We start from the raw sequence: 24,236 nt of genomic DNA, 5'->3' as shown, positions 1-24,236 counted from the left end.
CTCAAAATGTGGAGCATTCCTCATAATGAGGTACACTTGAGAGGGGTGGAAAGACTATTCCTGACAAGGAGACTACATGCACATGGAAACTCAGTAATCTGGAACCGGGATGTCATTTTATTAGAAAACTTTATACCTCTCAATTGTACAGATTTTTTGCAGAATGTCCTGGTGTTTGCCTCATATTTTGGTCCGTTTTTAATAAAATTGTGGTTTTCTGGCAAATCAGTGATGAACCGCTAAAGATCGAAGTCAGAAAATAATAATGACAGGCATGTGGGTTTCAGACTTCATACCATACCATTCAGAAAATGTTTGCTAATGCAAACCTGTTATTCTATCAACGCTCTAAGTTTGTAAGAGCAATATTAAAAAATTGCCTCTATTTTGGGGCCTTTGCCTCCCGATTATGTTCTTGTTCTAAAACGTTGAAAGGTATGAAAAGTGTACAAACTTCATTCTACTTGAATCATGCGTGGGGTATTTTAGGTGACACTTTCCTTAATCTGTGCCACAAATCTGAGAAGCAGACGACTGAGAAAAGCGCATACTACGAATATTCATAGTCACCACTAAATGGCACTGTAGATGAGTGAAGGGGCACTCTGCACTGACAAATGAATGTTTTGGAAACAAGTGACACTTTTTTTTACAAACTCCGAAATTGTCATACCATGTTAAAGTAAAATGAAGATTGTGAGGTGCATTAAAAATAGCTTACTTACGGTTGACAAAATTATAATAAAAAATGAATCAATTCCAAAAAGAAAGGCATGGCTTCTAAGGGCTGAAGTGACGCAGTGAGTAATATGCCCACCCCCGTCGCTCCCAACGCGGGGCTGCTACCGTCCCTCAGTGTAAACCTAGAATTAGAAATGTTTTCTGCTTCACATGGCAGACGATCTGTTGTTGCAAGTCACAGACAGCGCAAAGTGCCTTTATTTCCTGTCACATGGCTGGTAATAGGATCCGACTCTTCATTCTGTCTGCTGCTACTCTCTTCATTCACTTACTTTATTGCAGTGGGATAAGTTGAGCAGTTGCAGGTTTGACAAAACAGGATCCGTCTCCAGAGCGTTTTGCTTTCTTGAAGTTTAACTGGGTTTAGCATGCACAGGGCTACATTTTGGAAGCTGATGTGCTTGTAGGAGTGCAACGAATGCAAGTCACCTTATCTGGTCCTAGCCTCCGTGGCTAAGCTGTGGCACACACCGCATGGGGAGCCCCCCTAGCCCGCTGCTGTCCGAAGCAGCAAGGTGCTGAACGAGTGCTTTTCTCCAGAACCTCCTTAGTGCGCCGGTCGCTTGGTAGGTCAGAAGAATAGCCTACAATCTGAGTTGGCCGGAGTCGGAAGCTGCACTCTTTCTGCTTGTTAACACTGCAAGGATTATTACCATTTTTTCTACGGGGCACTGTGAGATCGTCTGTTTTCCACTTTTACTATGGATAATTATTGTGGAATGTATTTCTTGTTCGCTTTAGCTGCCTTTGTTATGAGATCCATAACCTTCGCACACCTGAACACAGGTGAGTGCAGCCTGTTGCTTTTTTGGTTTATATTTTATGGAGTTATACTTCGCAATTATTTGAATATTCTAGCTAGGTCGGGGTAATTACTTTGACATGTAAAAAAGAACAGTGTGAGTCTTTTGAATGGGATTGTCTGAAATGCCTGAAGAGTAACAACAACAGTGTGAGTATTGAATGCGATGGTGTACAGTGCAATAAGAGCAAAGTATTATGAATGAAAAAGTACTTTAAGTGCGTTAAGGAAATGGTATTTCAGGATGCAAGTAACAGGAGCTGCAATATAAAAGCATAAAACAAAACTATACACGTTTTGGAAACAACTGAATGTACTCATATAAGTATCCCAGTCCCCTACTCATTCTAATGTGTTTGCCTTTTAGTTCAAAAAGCCACAGTTGAAATTGTAATCTGCAAATAACTGATAAAATGGTCAAACTGTCAACATCTAATCCTTTAGTTTCGGACTTTCTCTACACCGTATGAGGACTAGGTGTTCAGATGACAAAGATTCAGTGAATCCAATAATCAATCTCACAGTATTCCTGAAATGGCTTTCTAAATGTATCGGACAATCAGGCAAGACGAAGTAAGCAGGTTGCTGCAGCAGTGTGCACCATTACAATCCAAATGAGTAACTAGTTTTTAAACGTTAATACTTTTTTAGAAGTTATTGCTTGCAATTAATTTATCAGAAACCCGTTGCAAATCAGATCAAACATTGCATCCCAGTTTGCTTGCAAAAGGAAATGTTCCTTCTCAAGATTATTACGTATGGATGATAGGCAGAGCAGGTACTTGAGAAGCATGGTGAAAAGAAAAACATTTCTAGCTGAAATATAAACATACGAGTTTCAAAGAGGTAGGAAGAACACCAAAATAAAACTCTGTCACGAAACTGAACAGGTTTCTGAGCTGTATGAAACTGTAATCTCCAAAGGGAATAAATTAAACAGCAAAAGATGCAAACCATTTGCACTTTTCCTTCTTAATAAATTAAAAAGTCTGGGAGCTGCACTTTTCATTCATACTTAATAGTATATAACAGCATAATGAATCAGAAACTCCTAATCAGTAAAAACTAGTTGATATGAAGGAGAAAGCATAATTTCACCAACATTTTGGTTTAGGCATTGCATTTTCTGTCACTTTAGGGTGTAACGTCTGAGCTGTCTCTTCAATGGTGAAGCACACTAACTGCATATGAACACTGTACATTGTAGATAAAGGATACCTTCTGAAGGTCCCAAGAATGCTAGTAACAAATGGAATGTGTTATTGCATTATCATTTAGGATTCTGTGTGTAAGGGTAATTGGGGTGATTTCAGAACTTCAACAATCTTTCATTCTGTGAATACACCCCAAAACACAGATCTTCATATGATTCTTTGCACAATACACTAATACATGCATGTATGGCTTCTGCGTGTGCATTATACACACACACACAAACATATATATAGTTATAGATGCAGATATATGCACACATAGAAACACACACATATACATATATGTAACATATACATAGATATATCTACACACACACACACACATATATGTATATATATATATATATATATATATATATATATATATATATATCTGCATCTATATCTAATATATATATATATATATATATATATATATATACATATATACACACATACATACACTGTCCATGTTATGTATAATGACAGATAATTAAATTATGTAATACCTTTTTTCCCATGGGCAACCCAGTAAAATTGGTTTATTTGAGTGAGTTGCTCAGATTCACACATTGTGCAAAGACTTTAAAGTTATGACTGCAGCATGAAGCCTGTTAGTAGCTCCTGCCATTAACCCTCTGCACTAAGATGCAATATTATATAAAACTTGGTGAAATGGTAACTTACCGATGAAAATATATTAAAAAATCATAGTCATCAGTAAGATATTTGTGATTTCTCCATTCCCAATTATCACTGTCCTATTTTGCTATGCACACATGTAGACACATACAAAACTATCCTAATGCAGAAGATCAGCAATTCCAATGAACTGTTTCTGTTCCCATGCTCAGTTTTCAAGCAAATGTTGATGCCATGTAGATGGTGGGATAAATCAATTTTGATATTTTGAAAGGTTGATTAAAATCTTGTAGTCTCACTTATATTTGTAAACCTGAGAACTCAATTATTCTCCACCCACCCCACAACCATACCCTTTATCAAACTTGGAGATTATGTTCATATGTCTTCTGTGTATTAGACTATCCAAGCCAGTAAAAATGAATATGGTCTTATATACAATGAGGGGTTACTTCCAGATGTATTCACAGCTCAGCTAATCTCTCTGCATTAGTGCAGACTTCACTTTTTTAACCAAGGGTTCCTTTACTGGCAAAACCCAAAATATTATTGTAGCAGTGATTTCTATATGACAAGAGATGTGTACAGCACCTGACTTAGCTGCCATGTTTATATAATTGAATTGTTTTGGCATTTTCTGTCTATGAAAATATATTAACATCAAGCAACAAAAAATAAAGACACAGCTGTACCATGAATAGCAATTTATATTCAAAATGTGCATTCTTGCTCATAGTAAATCCAGCATTACCCACAGAAGTAAGTTGAGCTGGCTGCAGCTGTTAAAAGAAAAATTACAGTCACTGTGTTCTCTTCACTGCAAACTGGAAAGAACAACTTTACTTATCTACATAGTAGAAAAACAAACTTCTACCTTTCTCAAAGGCAAAGAAAACAACATGAAAAACAAGATAATCACATATTTTTTTAAAGTATCTCAATCATCACCAGGACATCTCGAACACACAAGGGTCCTCATGTATGCAGTTGGATGTCTGTGCACTCTCAAAATAGATAGGTAGATGGATAGATAGATAGATAGATAGATAGATAGATAGATAGATAGATAGATAAAAAATAAACACATAAATAAATAAAGTAGCACAGAGTGCACTTAAGCAGATTACTGTGCATCAGTGTGTACATGTCCAAGGCATGTGCAGTACACAAATAAGCTGTCCGCAGTTTCATTAAGCAGAAAGAAAAGATAAGCCAGTCAAGAGTTTTGTGCATACAATGTTATTATTTAAAAAGGTGAGTAGTTTCTTTATTTTAAAAGAATGACATTGTATAATACCAATAATCCCCTCCTGTTTGTGGGTAATGCTAGTTTACTCATGGCTGACTTACTAATTCAATCATTCAGGCTTTGCTGTTGTGGTCAGATCACATCAGCTGTGGGTAAACAGAGCATTACCCACACTTAGTTATGGATTTTTGTTAATATATGATATACAAATTAAATTAAGGTATGGAATTGCTTTTTAAACAGGAATAAACTCCCCTAACAAATTACCCCATAGTCTTAGAGGATGAGAAGATATTGTTCTGTGCTATGCATGTTCTGGATAAATTATTAAGTGTCATGTATCTTTTGCCTCTTCTCCAAAAATTAATTTATTTCATCTAATAATTTGAGATGTCTGTTGGGTGATTGGGATTATTCTTCAGCCTGCAGTGATCATGGAGGATAGAAGACAGACAGAATGTGTTGGTTGAGTCTTTGGCTATGACCTGTAGGTATCTGAAGGTTAATGAAGTTCAAAATGTCGAATGCTTAATATAGCTAAGGAAAACAAAAATGTACTATATGCCCATATGTGTGTGTGTGTGTGTGTGTGTGTGTGTGTGTGTGTGTGTGTGTGTGTGTGTGTGCGCGCGCACGCTACTACACAAACTGGAGTGTTCAGTTGCCAGAACACTGTATCTAAGAACATTTAATAGATAGAATTTCAGGAAATAGATACTAGTGTATGGTAATTGTTCATAGGTAGTCTCTTACAGCTTACAAAATGATGACTCATCCCATCTGTCTGATTTTGCAGTAACTCAGGTGGATGAAAAATATCCCATGGCATTTATTATAAAGAGTAGTAAAATGGCCCGGGTACTCTGGAAAAATTACCTGTAAGCAATATCAGTACTACTGCCTCATTTCTCCCCTGGAAAGAGATCACATTGGCCTAATGGGAATAACCCAGTTAACAGAAGATAAATACATATATATATATATATATATATATATATATATATATATATATATAAATGTATATATATATATATATGAATATATATATATATATATATATATATATATATATATATATATATATATATATATAAATAAATAATAGTTAACATCCCCCCCATTTAAAATAATCTCTAATCATGGAGTTTAGAGGGCACAAATGAAAAAACACTATTCCTTCCATCAGTACTCTGCAATTAGCCTACGTGTCTGCAACTGACTTAACTTCTATTTGTACCAAAGACAAGTAGGAAAAATGTGAGGTATGGTGTATTACTAGTTTCTCTTACAGCCTTTGCAAAATAATGTATATGATGTGCATTGTAGATAAAGCTCACATCCTTTATGTCCTAAATAGTAGAAAGTGATACATTTTAAGTAAGTTATTTCTTTGATTAAACATCATGCACAACAGATAAAAACAGTCTACCCCAAGTGAAATGCAGTACTTGAGTTGTCTGTAACATTTTTCTGCATATTGTATGTCATTATGTTTCACTGTTTTCCCTTAGTGATAGGCACATAACCACTTTCACTCCTTGCAGTTTTACTGTAAGTCTGTGCCAAATGTTTACCACTGTATGACTGGCAGTTATTTATTGCCATTCTGCTTCAGATTATTTGCTGTGTAGCCTTTCATGACCAACAATTGGCATAAGCATCTGGTGTCATTCTAAGCAGATCCAGTATCTGCCTGCCTGGGATGACATGGTCGACAGACCACAATGCTTTGCCAGAGATAGCCTGTACCTGTCACCCCTGGGATTCTGGATACTGGCTAAAGGTCTTGCCTCCCCTATAGTGCCTTTTTTACGCAAGGTTCAAATGACAAATTCATCACTGTAACAGGAACAGGCAAGCAAAAACTGAGGGTAATGCTACTCAATGCTAGAAGCCTAAATCCCAAAATGCACTCATTTGAGGTACTCCTTAAAATGGAGAACACTGATATCTGAGCAGTGACTGAGACCTGGTTCAAGGCTCTAGAGAGCACCCCTGCATTACCAGGCTATAACTCATACCACACTTTTTGGCCATCTAATCTGGACCAGAACACCAAAGGTGGAGGTGTGTCCATATTCATTAAGGATATCCACACCTCCAGGCTAGTTGCGCAGTATAATGCATCCAAGGTTATCCAAGTGCAGCTAACTCTGGGCAAAACTGCAATCCAAATTGTAGCTTGCTACAGATCCCCCACAATGCCCCAGGATTCCCACTCATCTTTTCTTGATATACTGGAAAATATTAGGGTTCAACCAAACACCCTAATAATGGGTGATTTCAACTACCCAACCATTAACTGAGAAATCTACTCGTACCAACTCCTTCGCTCAACGCTTTCTGGAATTTATAAATTCCAATGCCCTGGGTCAACTTATCCACACCCCCACCAGGGGCAACAATATCCTAGACCTAGTCATTACCAACATGAGTGACCGGTGTTCCACACCTAAAGTCAACTCCTCGTTGGTCATATCTGACCATAAGCTAATCACCCTAGATATCAGCATCCCGCCCCCACTCACCATTAAGGAAACCACGGTAAAAAAATTCTCCAAAACCAACTTCATGCTTCTTAAGACAGAAGCGGTGAACTTCATGACACCTATGCAGATGGACAATGCAGTTACGACTGCTGAATCCTACACAAATGCACTCTATAAATACTTACATGAGTGCATGGATTGTGCTATCCCAAACAGAACCAAGATGCTATCCTCTAAAAAAAGGAAGCCAATCTGCTGGTCCCCTGCCATAAACAAACTCTACAACAGAAGAAAGAAACTGTTGCAAAAGAGAGTAAAATCCCATGAGTGGAGGAGCTCCCTGGTCAGCCTCAGTAAGAAGATGAGATCCCTTATAAGAGCCTCCAAAGCTAGCTACAAACACAAAACCACCACTTATTCTAAGGGCAACCACAAAGCATTCTACAGCTATGTCAAGAATCTCAATGGCAACACCCAGATCTGCTCTGAGTTACAGCACAATGGCATGAAAATTACAGAACCAACTAATATTGCTAACATCCTGGCAGATAGGTTCAGTGCTAACTTTACCCCCCTCTCACCCCCTAAAGGGTCCATATCTATACAGGGGGAATGCAGAGTCCCTGTAATCACATCTATGCCGGTAAAAGCTGCACTCTCTAAAACCAAAAACACAGCATCCATGGGACCGGACAAAATCCCAGGCTGTATTTTACACAAACTTCAGAACAAACTGGCTCCCTACCTAAGCACCATGTTCAATCATAGTCTCACATCAGGCTTTGTGCCCACTGAATGGTGCACAGCAGCAGTTATCCCACTCCACAAAGGGGGTGCCACCACTGATCCTGGGAACTACCTCCCTATTAGCCTGGCGAGCCTGGTCTGCAAGGCCATGGAACGTATCTTCATGGAACTCATAAACAAAGACATTGGTAACCTCCAACCTCTGGATCCCACCCAGTTCGGGTTTGTGAAAGGCAGATCATGCCTTCTGAACCTGATCGACTTCTTTGAGGCAGTCACCAAAGCCATAGATGAGGGTAAGGTTCACACAGTCTATCTTGACCTTGCCAAGGCTTTCGACACCATCCCCCATTCTGGAATTATAGCTAAACTCACTAAACTAGGTGTAAATCCCAATGTCACAAGATGGGTTGCCAACTGGCTCACTGACAGAACCCACACTGCAGACTCCAAATTTGACTTGAAACCAGTGACAAGTGGAGTACCACAGGGTTCAGTCCTGGGACTTCTCCTGTTTGGTATCTACTTCTCTGAAGTACAGGCTAACACAGACGGCCTCTGGCTAATGAAGTTCACAGATGATTGCAAACTAGGAGCCATAGTCGAGTCCCCAAATGATGTGGACATCTTACAGAAGGGCCTCACTGAGACAGATGCTTGGTGTCGGAGGCATGGCCTCAAGCTCAGTGTCAAAAAGTGCATTGTCATCCCCTTTGGTAAAAACTCTGTACCCATGAACTACCACATAAACGGCAGTCTACTTAATGCCGAATGTGGGATAAGAGACTTTGGGACCCAGGTGGACAATAGTCTCTCCTTTGATAATCACATCACCACAGTAGTCAGGAAATCCTTCTGTGTGGCACACCTCATCACAAAAGGATTCTCATCCAGGAAAAAAGAGGTCATTGTTCCCCTTTACTCAGCACTCATTAGCCCCATTATAGAGTACAACACCCCTTTTGGAATGTACCTTACAAGACATCTACAACAGCTGGAAAGGCCACAGAAGTACCTCACAAAGAGGATTACAGCTCTCAAACAGATGCCCTACACTGACAGTCTCAAAAAACTCCAGCTTTACTCTGTAGTATATCGCTTACTCTGATGAGATCTCTGCCTAACATACAAAGCTATGTTAAACCCAGAGCTGTTGGACATGCTACACCTAAAGAAATCCCAATCCCTCTGAGCTACATGCTCTAGGGACCTAAACCTTGTCACCACCATAAACAGGACATGTTGGAGGGATAGATTCCTGTCCCAGAGACTTCCTATACTCTGGAACAAGCTATCCATCTATGTCAAGCAAAGTTCCTCATTAGCACTCTTCAAGAAAAATGATGAGTGGATGGGAAATAGATAATAAACCCTGGGGATCACTTCTGTGGCTCTGCTGAACAGGGGCACAGGAAATTAACTTTCTTGGGTGGCGTATGCCACGGAACCTTGTTGGCTAGGCTTACTTAGGCCCTTGGGCCGATGGCCTAGTACCTACCTATGAAACTATGAACCTATAAATATAGGAATTTGTTACATATTCATCTTTTTTTTCGGGCAATATCCCATTCTTGTACATTCTCATATGCATTTTATGTACATATACCACCTATGTCTTTTCAGCATGATAAACATGCTTTTATTTGGCTTACCTGTAGATTATGTGCACGTGATTGCTCATATCACAGTTGCTTAAGGGAGAAGCTGCTTCTGCACTGCTCTTCATTAAGAATAGGTTTGATATGCTGCCGTTTGGGGTATATTGTGCGCATTGTCATCTGGCCTCACTGCATCCTAATCTGCACTGACCTTGGAGTGATAACAATAAAGTAAGGGGTTTGAGTGGTGAGGGAAAATTGCACCTCTGAAAGAAATTTCTTTTGAAGTATTTTACTGCGGTGTCTTTGTTCACAAACTGTACACTTTCAGATGTGTGTTTCAAGCTCGTGTGTACTCAGTGTCAGTTGAAGCCATTTTAAGCTGAAGAATTGCAATACAAAGAAAGGTTTCATGGACGTGTGTTAGATCCATTTATTCTTTATGTTAGATCTTGTAGCATGTTGACTGCTGTCAGTTAAACACTTTTCATCTCATCTGTGTACTCAAATGTGAGGCCTTCAGAACTCAATGATAACTTCTGAATAACTGTGGGTGTGTATCTTCTTGCTTGTGAATTATTAATTTGTATATTTATCTACTCATTCTCTTATTTTCCCATCTATTTCACCCATTATATGAGCACTTTCATGTTTTCTGAAATGATTATCCTAAGTAATGTCTCAGGCTTATGATCACTTGACCTCATCTGTGTTGAAGGATTCTGGTAATATAAATGTATACCCTGGGACTGTTTGCTTTGATCCCCTTTTTTCAGACCCATGTCTGTGCTTTCCAAAGTTTTTCCTCATTTGTTCTAAGACCCTCCCTTGGGACAAGTCATAGTAGTATTACTACTGCTACTACAACTAATACTACTACTATTATTACTACTGTTACTACTATTGCTACCACTACTTTTACCTCTACTACTAGTATTACTATTATTACTACTGACAGTACTGCCACTACTTCTAGTACTACTATTACTATTACTACTGCTACTCCTACTATTAGTAGTAGTAGTAGCAGCAGCAGTAGTAACAGTAGTAATATTAGTAGTAGGAGTAGCAGTAGTACTAGTACTACTACTACTAGTACTAGTACAACTGCTACTCCTACCAGTACTACTACTGCTGTTACTACTGCTGCTACTGGTACTACTACCATTATTAGTATTACTAATACTATTACTACTGCAACTACTACTACTACTATTCATAGGGTTCATAGGTAGTACTAGGCTAACTACCCTTGAGGATCATTTTAAGCCTAGCCAATTACCCCATGTGAGACTCAAACCATGCACCTTGTGTCTGTAAGGTAAACACCTTAACCATTATGCCAACCTCCCACCCACTACTACTACTTGTACTGCTGTTACTTCTGCTACTACTACTGCTAACAACTATAATAAAGAGGAAAGGATACAAAACTAATCCCTTATCCCACAGAGAGGCATACATATGTAATTCCTCCTTGATTTTGTAGATGAGAAGCAGAGATATAGATAGGCTATTTTGATATATGTTGGTGATCTGAAGTGAATTAAAAAAAAATTTGTTCTTAATAATTTCAAACATATACATTCTGCATAGTTTGTTTTTCTCCTAAATCTGTTTTTTAGCATGGAATAATTAATTTTACTCAACTGTTGAATAATTTGTTGTGCTAATGCAAATAAGTTAATCAAGTACCTAGAGTCATCTTTTTACTCTTCAAGATGCTTGTCACTGAAGTTGTGGGAATATGTCTGACAAGCTCTAAGGAATTCCTCTGATATAGTCTACTTTCAAATTATTTTAGAAAAACTTTGTGCCAATAACTTTTAATGCCATCATTACAAGGTAGTTGTGGAGTCCCATGCATTTTGAAGTACATAAAAGAAAATAAGCTAGTATTCATTTATTTATTTATTTTGTTGGCTGTTTTCCCTAATCATACCATTAAGAACAAAGTGAGGATTAGCTATAACCTGGGTTAAACTTTGCCACACATTATGGGAGAATTTCTGGGTATATACTATATAATTTACTGACGTCTACAAATAGTCATAGTTCAAATGTACTCATTCAGGGATGCATAATAACTTTTGCAGTAATTGGGGTGCCATGATTATATTCTGGATTTGGCTAGAATACAATTATGTGCACGTTTGTGACATAAGAAGTGTATGTAACAAAGTTTTGTTAAGCATCTTTCAGTGCTGTAGCTCTAGTCTCTTACTAGAGCGTTAATAGCTGCCAACACAGAGTGGCAGCTGAAGTATTTTTAAAGCTTTAAAAGCTGTAATGCACTCATCTGCCCCCCACAAACAAGCTAACAAATACATAGAAGTGTGGCATAATGAAGTACCCCTCCAGTTTTAAACCATTTCATACATCAGAGGGGCATTTAGCTTCTGACTGTTACCTGTGTGGCTACACAAAATGCTGTAGCTTACTTTTTGCTCCTTCAATTTTTTTTTGTAAGTAGTAGCACATCAGAGCAGCTAAAGTTCTATTTTTAAAAAGAATTATGATTGGGTCTCTCCCAAGTCATAATTACACATTATGTGTTCTTGACATAGATGTTAAAATTCACCTGTCGAGCATCACTTCATTTTGTTATCAAGGTCAATTTTTTTTAATATCCGCATTTGAACATGTAAGTTATTGATAATCATAGTCGTTCTTGTTATACACCTTTTAAACTGTTATGATGAGGTCTTGGCCTGCAGCATAAACAGCAGCCACACCAGATTGATGTCTGAGTTTTTGACAGCTTTAAAAACTATAATATAATTTCCTTCATGCTCCTACACTTTTTCTCTGTAATTAGTAGTACATCTGAGCCACTAAAGCTCCACAAACTATGTATCATGACTAACTGGTTATTTTGTTTGACATATATGTCAAGATTCACCTCTCAGGCTTTATTTCACTCAGCCCTTGAGATGAATTTCTTGACATGCATGCCTCAAACATCTAATAAGTTGGTTATGATCAGAGGCCTAGCTGTAATCCTTTGTCTCTCTTATGCATAATGCTGTAACATTGCAGTCGGGTTCTTTAAAGAAGTGACTACAATAAGCTTTGTTTTGGTAGGTTATGCTTTGTCTTGATCTGGTTTCTCAGAAGTCAGAGTTGGCTTTTGTAGATACCTGACATTTATAGAAAAATATTTTCCTTGGTATAACAATATGAGCCATTGTGCTGCATGCATTGCAGTACACAGTGGACTGGCTTCTCTACAGTATTCTTCATTGCATTTCACCATGTCTGTGAGTCACAGCAACGAGCAGTGGTATACATAATGCATATATTATGTTTATGCAACTGCTCACAACAATTATTAGTACCCTGACCTGGCAGTAATTATTGCATTAGTTGACATGCATGTTACAGCATCTGCAATGAGGAATCTAGAGTGTTCAACTCTAAGGGCTAACAAACAGTCTGTGTTGTAGACTTTCCAATAAACCCTACATTGTACTTAGTCCCATTCATTCCTTGATAGTGTGGGATCACACCACAGATCAGTGCAAGACCCTGTATGGGTGGCATCATCTGGACAGACATTAGCGGGACGCTTGTGCTTTTTCAAGCATCCTGGCAGTTTAGAGTCTTTTTATGTCACGGCCTTAACCACATCCCAGGTTGGTGATACAGAGCCATATCATGGTTAAATTGGGACCTAGGCAGGAAAATGGGCCAGGCCCCCCCTGTCCCTGCCCCCGATATTCCCACCTCCCCCAGTATCACTACCTAGCAGCCATTTCAGTGTCCCATTACTTGCATCTTTCTCCTCATTTACCGTAAGCCTGTCAGTATGTTTACTGTTTTCTTCTTTACTTCTACAATGATTACAGGTATTTGGATTTAATTTAAAACATTTATTTCAAATTTTCTAGCACAGTCTCATAATGAAAACAGACTTAACATTAGCAACAGTAAACTTCTCTGCCTTTGAAACTCACATTCATTGAAACTGCATTGAAACCCACATTCATAGAAAATGCATCTTGTCAGTGGCAGATGAAATGTACCTTTTCATAGATGATGTGTAAACTAAATTTTCCTTGAGTAGTATTTGTAATAATTATGATTGCTATAAACTGCACTGCGCCAGTTACGTTTTGGTTTTGTCTACAAGCTTAAGTTTCATTAGTTAGCAAGTAGAAGCATTTCTTTTAAATGACTCTGGTAGGACTGCACCTAGCAATAGGAGTGCTTGTGTTTGACTGATGCCCATATTAGGACTTGTTTGTCAAAAGGCTGAACTGTTACAGGATGTGTGTCATCTGTAGTATAAAAGATGTAACTTGCCAGACTGTCTTCGGTATGTTACCTTCCATAAGGAAGTCAGGATGAGGACCAGCTCAGTCGGAGCTTTGATATGTAATGAAGTAAGGGCAAAAAGTGTTTCTATTTTGTACTTCAATAAAGTTTATTTAATGTATATCACTTAAGGTGTATTCTTTCTGTGGCGAGCCAGCTGTACGGGGTGAGATACAAACAATTTGTATCTTTCCACATTGAGAACCAACATTTTGATCGAATGGTGGCAGTTTCATCTTCTACAGTTGCAGTTTCAGTGTACACACTTCCAAAGTTTCTGGTAGTCTTCACTGAAATTTTCAAAGATGGTTTGTCTTCTGTGGTTGCAGTTTCTGTGTGGTTTCCTTCAGGGTCTCCAGCAGTATTCATCAGAATTTCAAAGACACCAGTGGTTCCAGTTTCCAGTCTCCATTTTACAACAGTGAGATTTCCAGCAGTCTTCATCGCCATTTTGTAGGTGTCAGCATTTTCCTGTTTCAGTGCCAAGTTGGTGACAATGATACAGATCTCTTTGCAATATTCTCTGGATTTCTACACAGCTGTAAGACTTTCTTTTACATTAAGAATATGCTAGAAAAACTAGCCTCAAAATGTAAAGTGTCTCTAGTTGTTAAAACTTCAGAAAATGTTAAAACTGTGTGGGTGCAGATTGCTGACTGGATATTAATAAATCAGAAGTCTTCCTTTTTCTCTTTCTATAATGCCTCTCATTCTGCATCAGAAAATGTGATCCTAAAATGCAAAAAAAAAAAAATACTGAGGCTTACCTTAAACAATTGTCTTCTCTAGGTCATTGAGTGAATCTGTCTCAGGACTTATCAATGAGCTATATATAACTATTGAAAAGGGTTTCCCTGAGATAGATATAGGACAAATGTTCTCCCTTTTTCTGCTGGAAAGGCATGAGGCTTCTAATCCTAAAAAGCTCGAAGTTGAAACAAAATATTTGCATGCTATGCAGGCATTGCAGGCAGAATACAAACAATTGCAAAGTCACATCAGGGTTACCTTCCAACAGTTACACACAAAGTGGAAGGTTTTATTACATTAGGACCTGGGAGATCCTTTTTCCGATGCCTCAGATCAAGACTCTACCATTGCTGAGTGGCCGTCTCAAGCTGCATGTGACAATGACCAAGGATGATACTGTCTCCTTTTCCCTGGTCGATATTAGTCCCATTCTAAAACCTAACAGACCACAAATCTACCAACAATCCAAACTACTACAGATTATGCCCAAATGGGACAATAGTAAGGGTCTTTTCCAAAACCTCATTCGTTTCAAAAATTGGATTAAGACTGCGGCAAAAAGGGAGTGGAGGGCATATTTAAGTCAGTGCTGTAAGTGCTTTCTTCCTAAGGCACTAGATGCCTACATTGAATGGCAGAGTCAAACTTTACTTACCCTGCTAAATAGAATTAGGGCTGCTTTTCAGGCCTATACTCATAAAGCTAGATTTAACCCCAAGAAGTTGGACATTTTTAAAATTGCTAGGCATGATCAGTTGCTGGAATAGGTGCAGGCTTTCAAACTAACTTTTCAGATAGTCCGTAATTGCACTGATCAGGATATGGACACAGCAGAGGTTAAGACATTGGCAGTAAAATTGTCCCTACAGCTTATTCATGGATAAGATAATGCAGTCAAACTAAACATACTAGATCATGTCAAGGATATTGAAGACACTCCCAGAAAATCATTAGACAGAAACAATTCATGGATTGTAGAAGATCTCTGCAGAAATCTTTTCTATTTGGGGGGAGTATGAGCTGACAGAGGTCTGTATTTTCTGCCTCCACTCAGGACATGGGGAATAACCTACAGCCCTGCCTCGGGGGGCTAAATTATAATAGAGAGATCACATGTTTTTCCTGTAGATGACAAGGGAATGTAAAAGAGAATGTGCCCAGGACAGTAGAAGGTGGGAGAGGCAAATAGCGGTGGGTAATATTATAGATAAACCCCTTGAACCAGGAAATGCCAGGAGCTCAGGTACATCAGCATAGAGGCCAGTGCATGAAGTTTACAACCTACTACCTGTCAACCCTGTCTACAGTACTGACAATAAACCGCAATCTCTATATCCCTCTCTAGAGCAGTTTTATCAAAAGCAAGAGGGAAAGATTAAAGGATATTTATGTAGATGTTTGCAGAGAAGGGATCTGAAAGGGGAAACGAAACAGCACATGCATGATGAATGCCATTCATCCATACTAGAGGATAAACTGTACCCAGGTTCCACCTCCACAGCAGAGATAGTGGAACTTAAAATTCCCACCACTGAGGAAGCTTAGATAGTGGAACTTAAAATTCCCACCACTGAGGACGCTTGTGTGAATCTCAGTAAAATCTGCTAGGGGTGTGACCCCCCACCCATCATTTACATTTCCTGACCTCCTTTGTTCTGAGGAGGGATGGGCGACCTTTTATTTCAGTATGGGCAGAGGCTGTACAATGGGGCAGTGTGTTAACTGATAGAGAAGCAGCTGAGTAAGTGAGTAACTGAACTCTGCCCAAAGACATAAGGCATCAGCAAGTGATATTAGGTTTCAATGGACCATCTGTAATGGCAATGAGCAGTGTTCCCATGCACATTAAGTTTTTTGGTCCACATAGAAAAGACAGTGAAGACATGGTTGTTAAGTTCCTTCTGCATCATTCTTGTGGGGCTACCATCCTAGGAATGAATATTTTATCTATGTAGGGGGTTAGTAATAGACTTCAACAGTAAAATAATTTGAGGGAGTAATGTCACACTACTGTGTTTTGCTTTTCAGATGACATATATATATATATATATATATATATATATATATATATATATATATATATATAGTGATAATAAAGCAGGGAGACCATCAATCCAGACTTTTATGACCTATAACAACATCTTATGGGCAGGTTTCCATACTTATGGTCCTTCAGTAAGGCAGAGTGCAGGTTACTGAAAGTCCATGAGAAAGTGCATATTGAAGTGTAGCATGTCCCCTCCTTTTCAAAAACAATATGCTATCCCAAAGGAAGCACTCTCTGACACCATGAGATGAATAGAGGAGATTGAACAAGCTGGAATCATCTGAAAGGGATGCCGTGTCTCCAATTTATCCATATGGCCAGCCAGGTAAAAGATGGCAGTTACAGGCAATTATTGAACCTCAGAACTGTAAACAAGTTCACAAATCCAATGACCCATCTCATGATAGGCTTGCTAGAAACAATAATGAAACTAAGGCCCAACAGCAAGCATTTTGCAGTCATTGATCTGGCCAATGGATTTTTGTGGTACCATTGCATCTGAAATTACAGTATTAACTTGCCTTTCCATTTGATAATCAACAGTATCTGATGCAAAGATTGCCATGAGGGTTTCAGAACAGTCCGTCCATGTTCCATCAGACTTAGCAAAAATACTGCAGAAGTTACAGTTAGAAGACAAAGTTATCTAATACATTGATGACATTGTGATCCAAACTGAGACAATCAAAGATCATCTAGAGGCTATAGAGCAGGTTTTCAGTAAATTGCAGAAAGTGGGATTTAAGATTAATCCTAACAAAGTGCAATTTGTGCTACCCAAAGTCAACTTTTTAGGAGTAATAGGGTCTGCACAAACCGGGACCCCATGTGCTCTGCAAGTGTAGAGTAACCTGAAAATGCCATCACTGTACACGATACAGAAAATGCCGAAGTTCCTTGGGGTAATGAACTACAACAGGGACATCAATGAAGATTATGCAGCCACTGCTGCACCTATTTACAAGCTGATAATGTGAAGCAAACAGTTTCCACAACCATTCAGTGGGATGACGAAAGCAGGAAATCTTTCTCTAACATCAAGAAAAAGTTGACAACTGCCACTGAGTTAGTTATCCCAAATCCTGCTAGACCATTTTATCTACAGGGCGCTACAAGGGAGGACAGCATATCTGTGCATCAATTGCAGCAATGGTCAGTAGAACCACAACAAGGGTTAGAATCTAAGTTATGACCAGTCATTTTTTGTAGCTGAATACTAACACGTGTAGAAAGAGGGTATCATCCATGTGTGCAGATTTTGTTAGCAATCCACTAGGGTGTTACCCAAACAGAATACATAACTCAATTTGCTCCTATTGTGGTACAAACACCTTACTGAGCCATGAAGGAATTTTTGTATTTTACAGGGTCCAAAGCAGTGAGTCAAACTAGGTTTGCTAAATGGCTACTGACATTCGAGTAGAAGCCAGTGACTATAGAAACTAGTAATAAGTATTTTCTTTCACAGCAAGTGGCTTCTAGGGAGGAAAAATATTCCTGCATGACCAGATCTGAGTGGACCCCAGAGTCACCTGTTCATGCCAGTTTTGACCAAGAGCTATCTACAGTATATGTGGATGGGGTCAGGCACTGGCATGAAGAGAAATGCGTGACTGGGTTTGCAATATAAGACCCAGGAAGTACCTAGAGAAAAAAGAAGAACATCAGTTGAAACTTTCAGCTCAATGATCAGAGCTGGGGGTGGTTCTTTTTGTGTTCAGCTTTTGGCCTACAGAGGTCAATATAATGAGCAGTAGTTCTTATACGGTCAACTCTCTCATTATACATTTGACAGTAAGGGCATACAGAATATTTGTGATTATGTGCAGGCAAACCTCTAAAATATGCAGACATGCTTAAGTGGGTTTTTCAAGTAGCAAAAGAATCTTTAGTCACTTTCACTATCAGTAAAGTAAGGGCACATCAGACTGTACATAAGCATGGACATTTCAAAGGAAATGCAAGAGCTAATGAGATGGCCAAGCAGACTGCTCTATATGGAGAACAACTCTTGTCGGTATAGTCAGAAGAGGAGGTGGTATGTCCAATTAGACTTAATAAATCATTAATGGAACCTCACAGCAGGAGGCAGACCTAGATCTTAACCACATACAAATCACACAATGAAACTTAGAAGAGCCGAACTAATGCATCCTGGTGGGCAATGAGTGTGCCAATACTGGGTGTTATGTGCGCAGAACAGAGGAAGGTCTGTTTCTGCCCTACTTTCCTGGGAATTTAGCAATTCAGCTAGTTAAGTTTAACCATCAAGTTTAGTGACACGTGGGAGAAGCCGAACTGTGGTCTATTATAATGCACAGGTTTTGGGGAAAATCTGTCAAAGGGTACAAGAGGAGTGTGTAGTCTGTCTACAGACTAATTCATGTTTAAAAAAGCAAGTCTTGTGCAGAATGCCAATATCAGAAGGACTTCAGTATAGCATCCAGATAGATTATGCAGAGCTGTTACCAACTGCAAAGGAAGGATTCAGATTATTACTACAACAAGAGGTTCTCCCGTTCGATTCTCGGCTGGAATGCAGGGAGTGCCTTCTATGGGGAGTCTGCATGTCCTCCCCATGGTTGGGTGTGCATTCAAAAGACATGCATAAGTGGGCATGCCTTCGTTGAAGGTTGAACGTCGAGCTGGTACCTCGGCGTTCGTGAAAATCTACTGCCAATCATTAGCGGACCGGAGTTCCGCTGTGGCAACCACTAACCGGGAAAAGCTGAAAGACAACAACAACAACTAGTATTAGTACATGTCTTCACAAAAGAAAGTGGAAGCAATATCTACAAAGAATTAAATGACTAAAACCACAGCCACTGCTCTATGGACATATGTTTTCTCCCACTGGGGTTGACCAAGAATCATGGAATCTAAAAATGGGCACAAGTTTACTAATAAAATCATGAAAGAACTCTGCAAAATTCTGGGAGTTCATGAGAGATTCCATGTACCTTATCACTCACAGTCCAATGGGATTGTGGAAAGAATGAACAGAACTCTTAAGGAACATTTGAGGAAAAAGTCTATGGAAAAAGAATCGGATTGGGTGAGACATTTGCCTGCTATACTACTGGGAGTACGGGCAACACTAAATGTAAAAAACAGGTTTATCTCCTTTTCAGCTAATGTCAGGAAGAGATATGCCCATTCAGTTTCCCTTTCATCCTTCAGCAGGGAAAAAGATGTTTCAGTAGAAACCAAGAGGATTGTTATATCAACTGACTTAAAGCTGTGAGAAACTTATCATGCTAAATGTATACATATTAAACCAGGCAGCCCCCAATATGTTGGCAGAGGAGAAAGTTGAGGTAGGACAAACAGTGATGATCAATAGATTTGTGAAAGCAGGTCCTTGGAATAGTAGTTGGATGTGACCATACGTGATAATAGCCAAAGTAGGGCATCTGGTGTACCAGGTGAACAGAGAAAGGCAGAAAAAGAAAAGTTGTCAAGCAAGGTTGGTGGAAGGAGAGCAATGTAAAATAATTAAAGACAAACAAGAACAGAATATGTAATATTCTTTCATATTCCTTGCAGATAAGATCTGCAAGCAGGATGCCAGGAAAAATAAAGAGTCATTCGTTTGGCATTCTGAAATCTGAAAGGAAACAGATTTGAAATGATGTTGAAAATGAAAGTTCACTCCATATTTTTTATAATTGTAATCAGTGACTTAAATGTGGGGCTGGTCATGGCAGTATTTCATTCCCATGCTTATCTTTTTCCATGCGATTGGCCAGGGGATCTGCTAGTGTAAGGTTAGAGGAAGAGGTAATTTGGTTACCACAGTTTAATACATTCTTAGCAACTCAATTCAATTCACATATACATAGCAGTTCAATGTAAGTAAGTGTTGGGTATGTTCTTTTTTCCAAGAAAGGCTGCATTGGAAATACCTCTTATTCCACTGCCATGCAACCTTAGTCAGTGAGTGAGATGTCTACACAAAAAAGTCCACAACCAGCAAATAACACAAAAGCCTTTCCTTACATTAGTGGGCTATTACCAATAAAGGGAAAACTATGTATTGCCCAGAATGGGAGTAAGAAGGTTGAACAAAGTGTATGCAACATCACCCTGATGAGAGTGTAGAGGGTGACAGACACTACTGCTTTACTAGAGGTGACAGCAAGTTCAGGAAAAATAACATGAAAATATTATAGTGACCCAGACTTGCATAACTGTTCAGGAAGACTAACCTGGGTAGATAGTAATTATGATGGAGATAAAAACATTAGATGAAACATTAGTGCCAGTCTCAGTATGGGCTACTTGGACATCTTTAATATATCCCTCTGTGAGGTTCACTATATGTGGAAATAAAACATGTAAATGGCTACCAACAGACTGGGATGGAATATGTTATATGGTTGTATCATAACTGCTATAAGACATGTAAATGCTCTGCCAAAAGGTCACATTAGAAATGTGCAGAAAAAGAGGATTGTAGGTAGTCCTATAGTTAATGTAAACACATCATGGATATATAACCATGATTTGGAATATGTTAACAAAAAAGAGTTATCTCATACAGATTTAGGGGATGATGTCACATCAGGTGCAAGAGTTTTCCTATGGTACAGAGCAGCCAGGGCCATATGGGAACTCAGAAAATTGTCCACATTTTTAGAAACACTGGCCAATGCTACATTTGGGGCCATAAAAGATACTACTGCAGAAATGACTGCATTGAGAACAAAGTATTTACAAAATAGAATGGCTTTAGATTACATTCTGGCATCTCAAGAGGGTAGCTGTACTCTAATTGGAGAGGAACGATGTACATATATTCATGATAAGTCAGAATCTATCCAAAACTACGAAAAAAATCTTACAGGTGTCTGAAACCACAAAGCCAAAATACAATGAGGAGTGGCTTGAGTGGTTTACCAGCCTTTTCATAGATTTGAAAGGTGCTATTATAATATTTTTAATTGCACAAATATGTCTATTGTTACTTTGATGTGTCTTTTTCATGTGTTGATTGCCAACCTGTAAATATAATTGTTTCTTATCAATTACTTCAGCAATAGAGTTTTTGAGTCTATTTCAAGGTCAGGGGGGGGGGGGGGTTGATAGATATTTGTTTAAAGTAAATGCTTCCCCTAGTAGTATTTGTAATCATTAGGATAGCTAAAAACTGCACCACACCAGTTAAGTTTCGGTTTTATGTACAAGCTTAATTTTTGTTTGTTAACAAGTAAAGACTGATGCCCATATTAGGATTTGTTTGTCAAAAGGCTGAACTGTTACAGGATGTGTGTCATCGGTGGCATAAAAGATGGGACTTTCCAGATGGTCTTCATTGCATTATCTTCCATCTGGAAGTCAAGAAGAGGATCAACTCGGTTGGAGCTTTGATATTAATTGAACTGAGGGAAAAATAATCAACGTCAATAGTTTATTCAGTGTATATCACTTAAGGTATATTTTTTCATCTTTGGGCTGTTTTCAAACCATGAGCTCCCTGCACACCGTTTTAGGACCATACATAAATGCAGGTGTTTTTTCATTCACAGTCTTGATTGTATTAAATTATACTCCTTGTTTAATACATTACCACTTGTTAGAGTGTGCTTTAAATTTGTAGTTTTGAACTTTTTTCCAATAAGCAGTGAAACAAAAGTTATGAACCAAAAATGACAAGGCTACCCATTTCAGAACATTTCAACCATAACAGGCCACTTAAACTGATGCCATTATAATCCACCAGTAACAGTCAATATGCACAATCTCTACTGAAGTAAAAGTTATCTGAATAATTCCACATTAAAAAGAAGTGTAACAAACTTTGAATTTCAGTGCTTCATCTACAAATATAGTGCCTGCTGCCCTTGAGGAATAAAATTGCCTATGTTACTTTAAAAAACTGTGTCCTGCTGATATGCAATAGGGAATGGCTGGCAAAAAGACAGCAGGTTTATAGTTAGTAGGAATCTCATCCAAAGGTGCACTCAGGAGTGTAGCACTTCCCTCCACAACATGCTGCTCAGTAGTGTCAGTAATTGATCTTTCTGGTGTGAGAAGAGAATCCACAGCCTTCTGTACCAAAGAGAAGTATGCTACCTGTTGCACCACCGACACTGAGCAACACAACTATGAAATTCTGACTGGCATTAATAGGCTGCACTCCTCAGGGATTTACAAAAACAAAATAAATAAATAAATAAATAAAGGATACCTGGTAATCGATGTGGAGGTTTAACACACTGACTTGCCAATTAACAAGGCTCAAGGTTTGACTCTGAGCAAAGACATTTAACTAGACAACCAAAATAACTGGGGGCATTACACACACACACACGCACACACACACACACACACACACACACACACACACACACACACACACACACACACACACACACACACACACACACTTTCAGCCCTGGCTATTTCCCTCACTCACTCCTACTCCATCTGTTTGCTGGATGGCTAGCAACTCTCCTGCTCTCCCCTGTTATTTGCAGATTCCCACACTGCAGTCCTGGGATGTTTGCTTAAGTGTTCAGCAGTGATAGTTTTGGCTGTTGAATCAGATCTAATATTTACTAGGATGTTAGTCCTAGTGCTGAAGTTTCTAGGGTTTGCTGTCTTTTACAGAATTCTCCTGTGAATTCTTAAAGTCCTCCTGTGTTCTTATAGAATGTCTCCCACGAGGTCCTAAAAGCCCTCCAGGTTTTATGGACTTCATCAGAATTTATTTATAAGATGATTTTGTTTTTTTATTGGCCCGCCAAACCAACATAAGGACCCCCAGCCAACATGGGCCCTAGACAACAGCCTAGGTCACCTAATGCTAGATCCTTATCTGTGGTGATGTACAGACTTGCATCACCACAGGTATTACTTAATGTTCCTCAAGTGCACACTTGCATGGTCCGATGTCTTGCATGCATGATAATGGAACTACTGTTACCGGATTGGGCAGTTCACAGTGCATGTTCTCCTTGGACCAGCTCCTGCATTTGGTAGACTGTATAACCTCCACATCACACCACCAGAGCAGCATGCAAAGCTAGCCAGGAAATTACCTCCTTCCCTCCTTTTCCTTTCAGACTAGACATCAGCAATCCTCCCTGCAAGCCCATCAGATGCTCAAGCCACTAATCGAACCTTGGTCACCCAGATCATAGGGATTTATCCTTCCACACCACTGGACTGGCTTAAGTTGACAACATTGTACACATTTACAATAAAACTTTCTTCAAAACATTAGTATTTTTCCAGATTTTCCTCTTTATCTAAATCTGACTTACTAAAGCATTCCCCTTATTATCAAGGGGGCTTTTATGTCCTAAACTATTAATTGCAAATACAGTTATTTACCCCTTCCCTTTCCATAAGCAGCCACATTGGTCATACATTTCCCACATTCTTTTTTCATGTTAAATAAAATGAAATCTGAATAGCAGTAAATTCACTTTTAATCAAGAGCCAGCATCCATAAGTCATTTTATTATACTTAATATTCAATACCAAACTTAAGCAAATGCATTCAAACCTTAATCGATGTACCCTTAACTTCTCATCTAAGATAAAAATAGCTGTTATTTCATAGGTTCATAGGTTCAAAGGTAGGTACTAGGCTATTGGCCCTAGGGCCTATACAAGCCCAGCCAAAAAGGTACCCTGGCTTTTGCCACCCAAGA

The 24,236-nt window shown here is 38.8% G+C and overlaps 1 protein-coding gene across 1 annotated transcript in view; it reads left to right on the top strand.

Moving 5' to 3' along the window:
* The first annotated feature begins 933 nt into the window (after positions 1–933).
* The window catches only part of KREMEN1 (kringle containing transmembrane protein 1), a 972,602-nt gene continuing 949,299 nt past the window's right edge, over positions 934–24,236 (top strand). Inside the window, exon 1 of the mRNA XM_044068274.1 lies at positions 934–1,527. Coding sequence (XP_043924209.1) covers positions 1,443–1,527 — 85 coding nt within the window. The 5' untranslated portion in view covers positions 934–1,442. The remainder of the gene's footprint in view (positions 1,528–24,236) is intronic.

Source organism: Protopterus annectens, chromosome 4.part0, assembly GCF_019279795.1.
Source record: "Protopterus annectens isolate FY-2018-M chromosome 4.part0, PAN1.0, whole genome shotgun sequence".
Lineage (NCBI taxonomy): Eukaryota > Metazoa > Chordata > Ceratodontiformes > Protopteridae > Protopterus > Protopterus annectens.
Note: the sequence above shows the minus strand (reverse complement) of the source record. Positions and strands in the feature narration are given on the sequence as shown.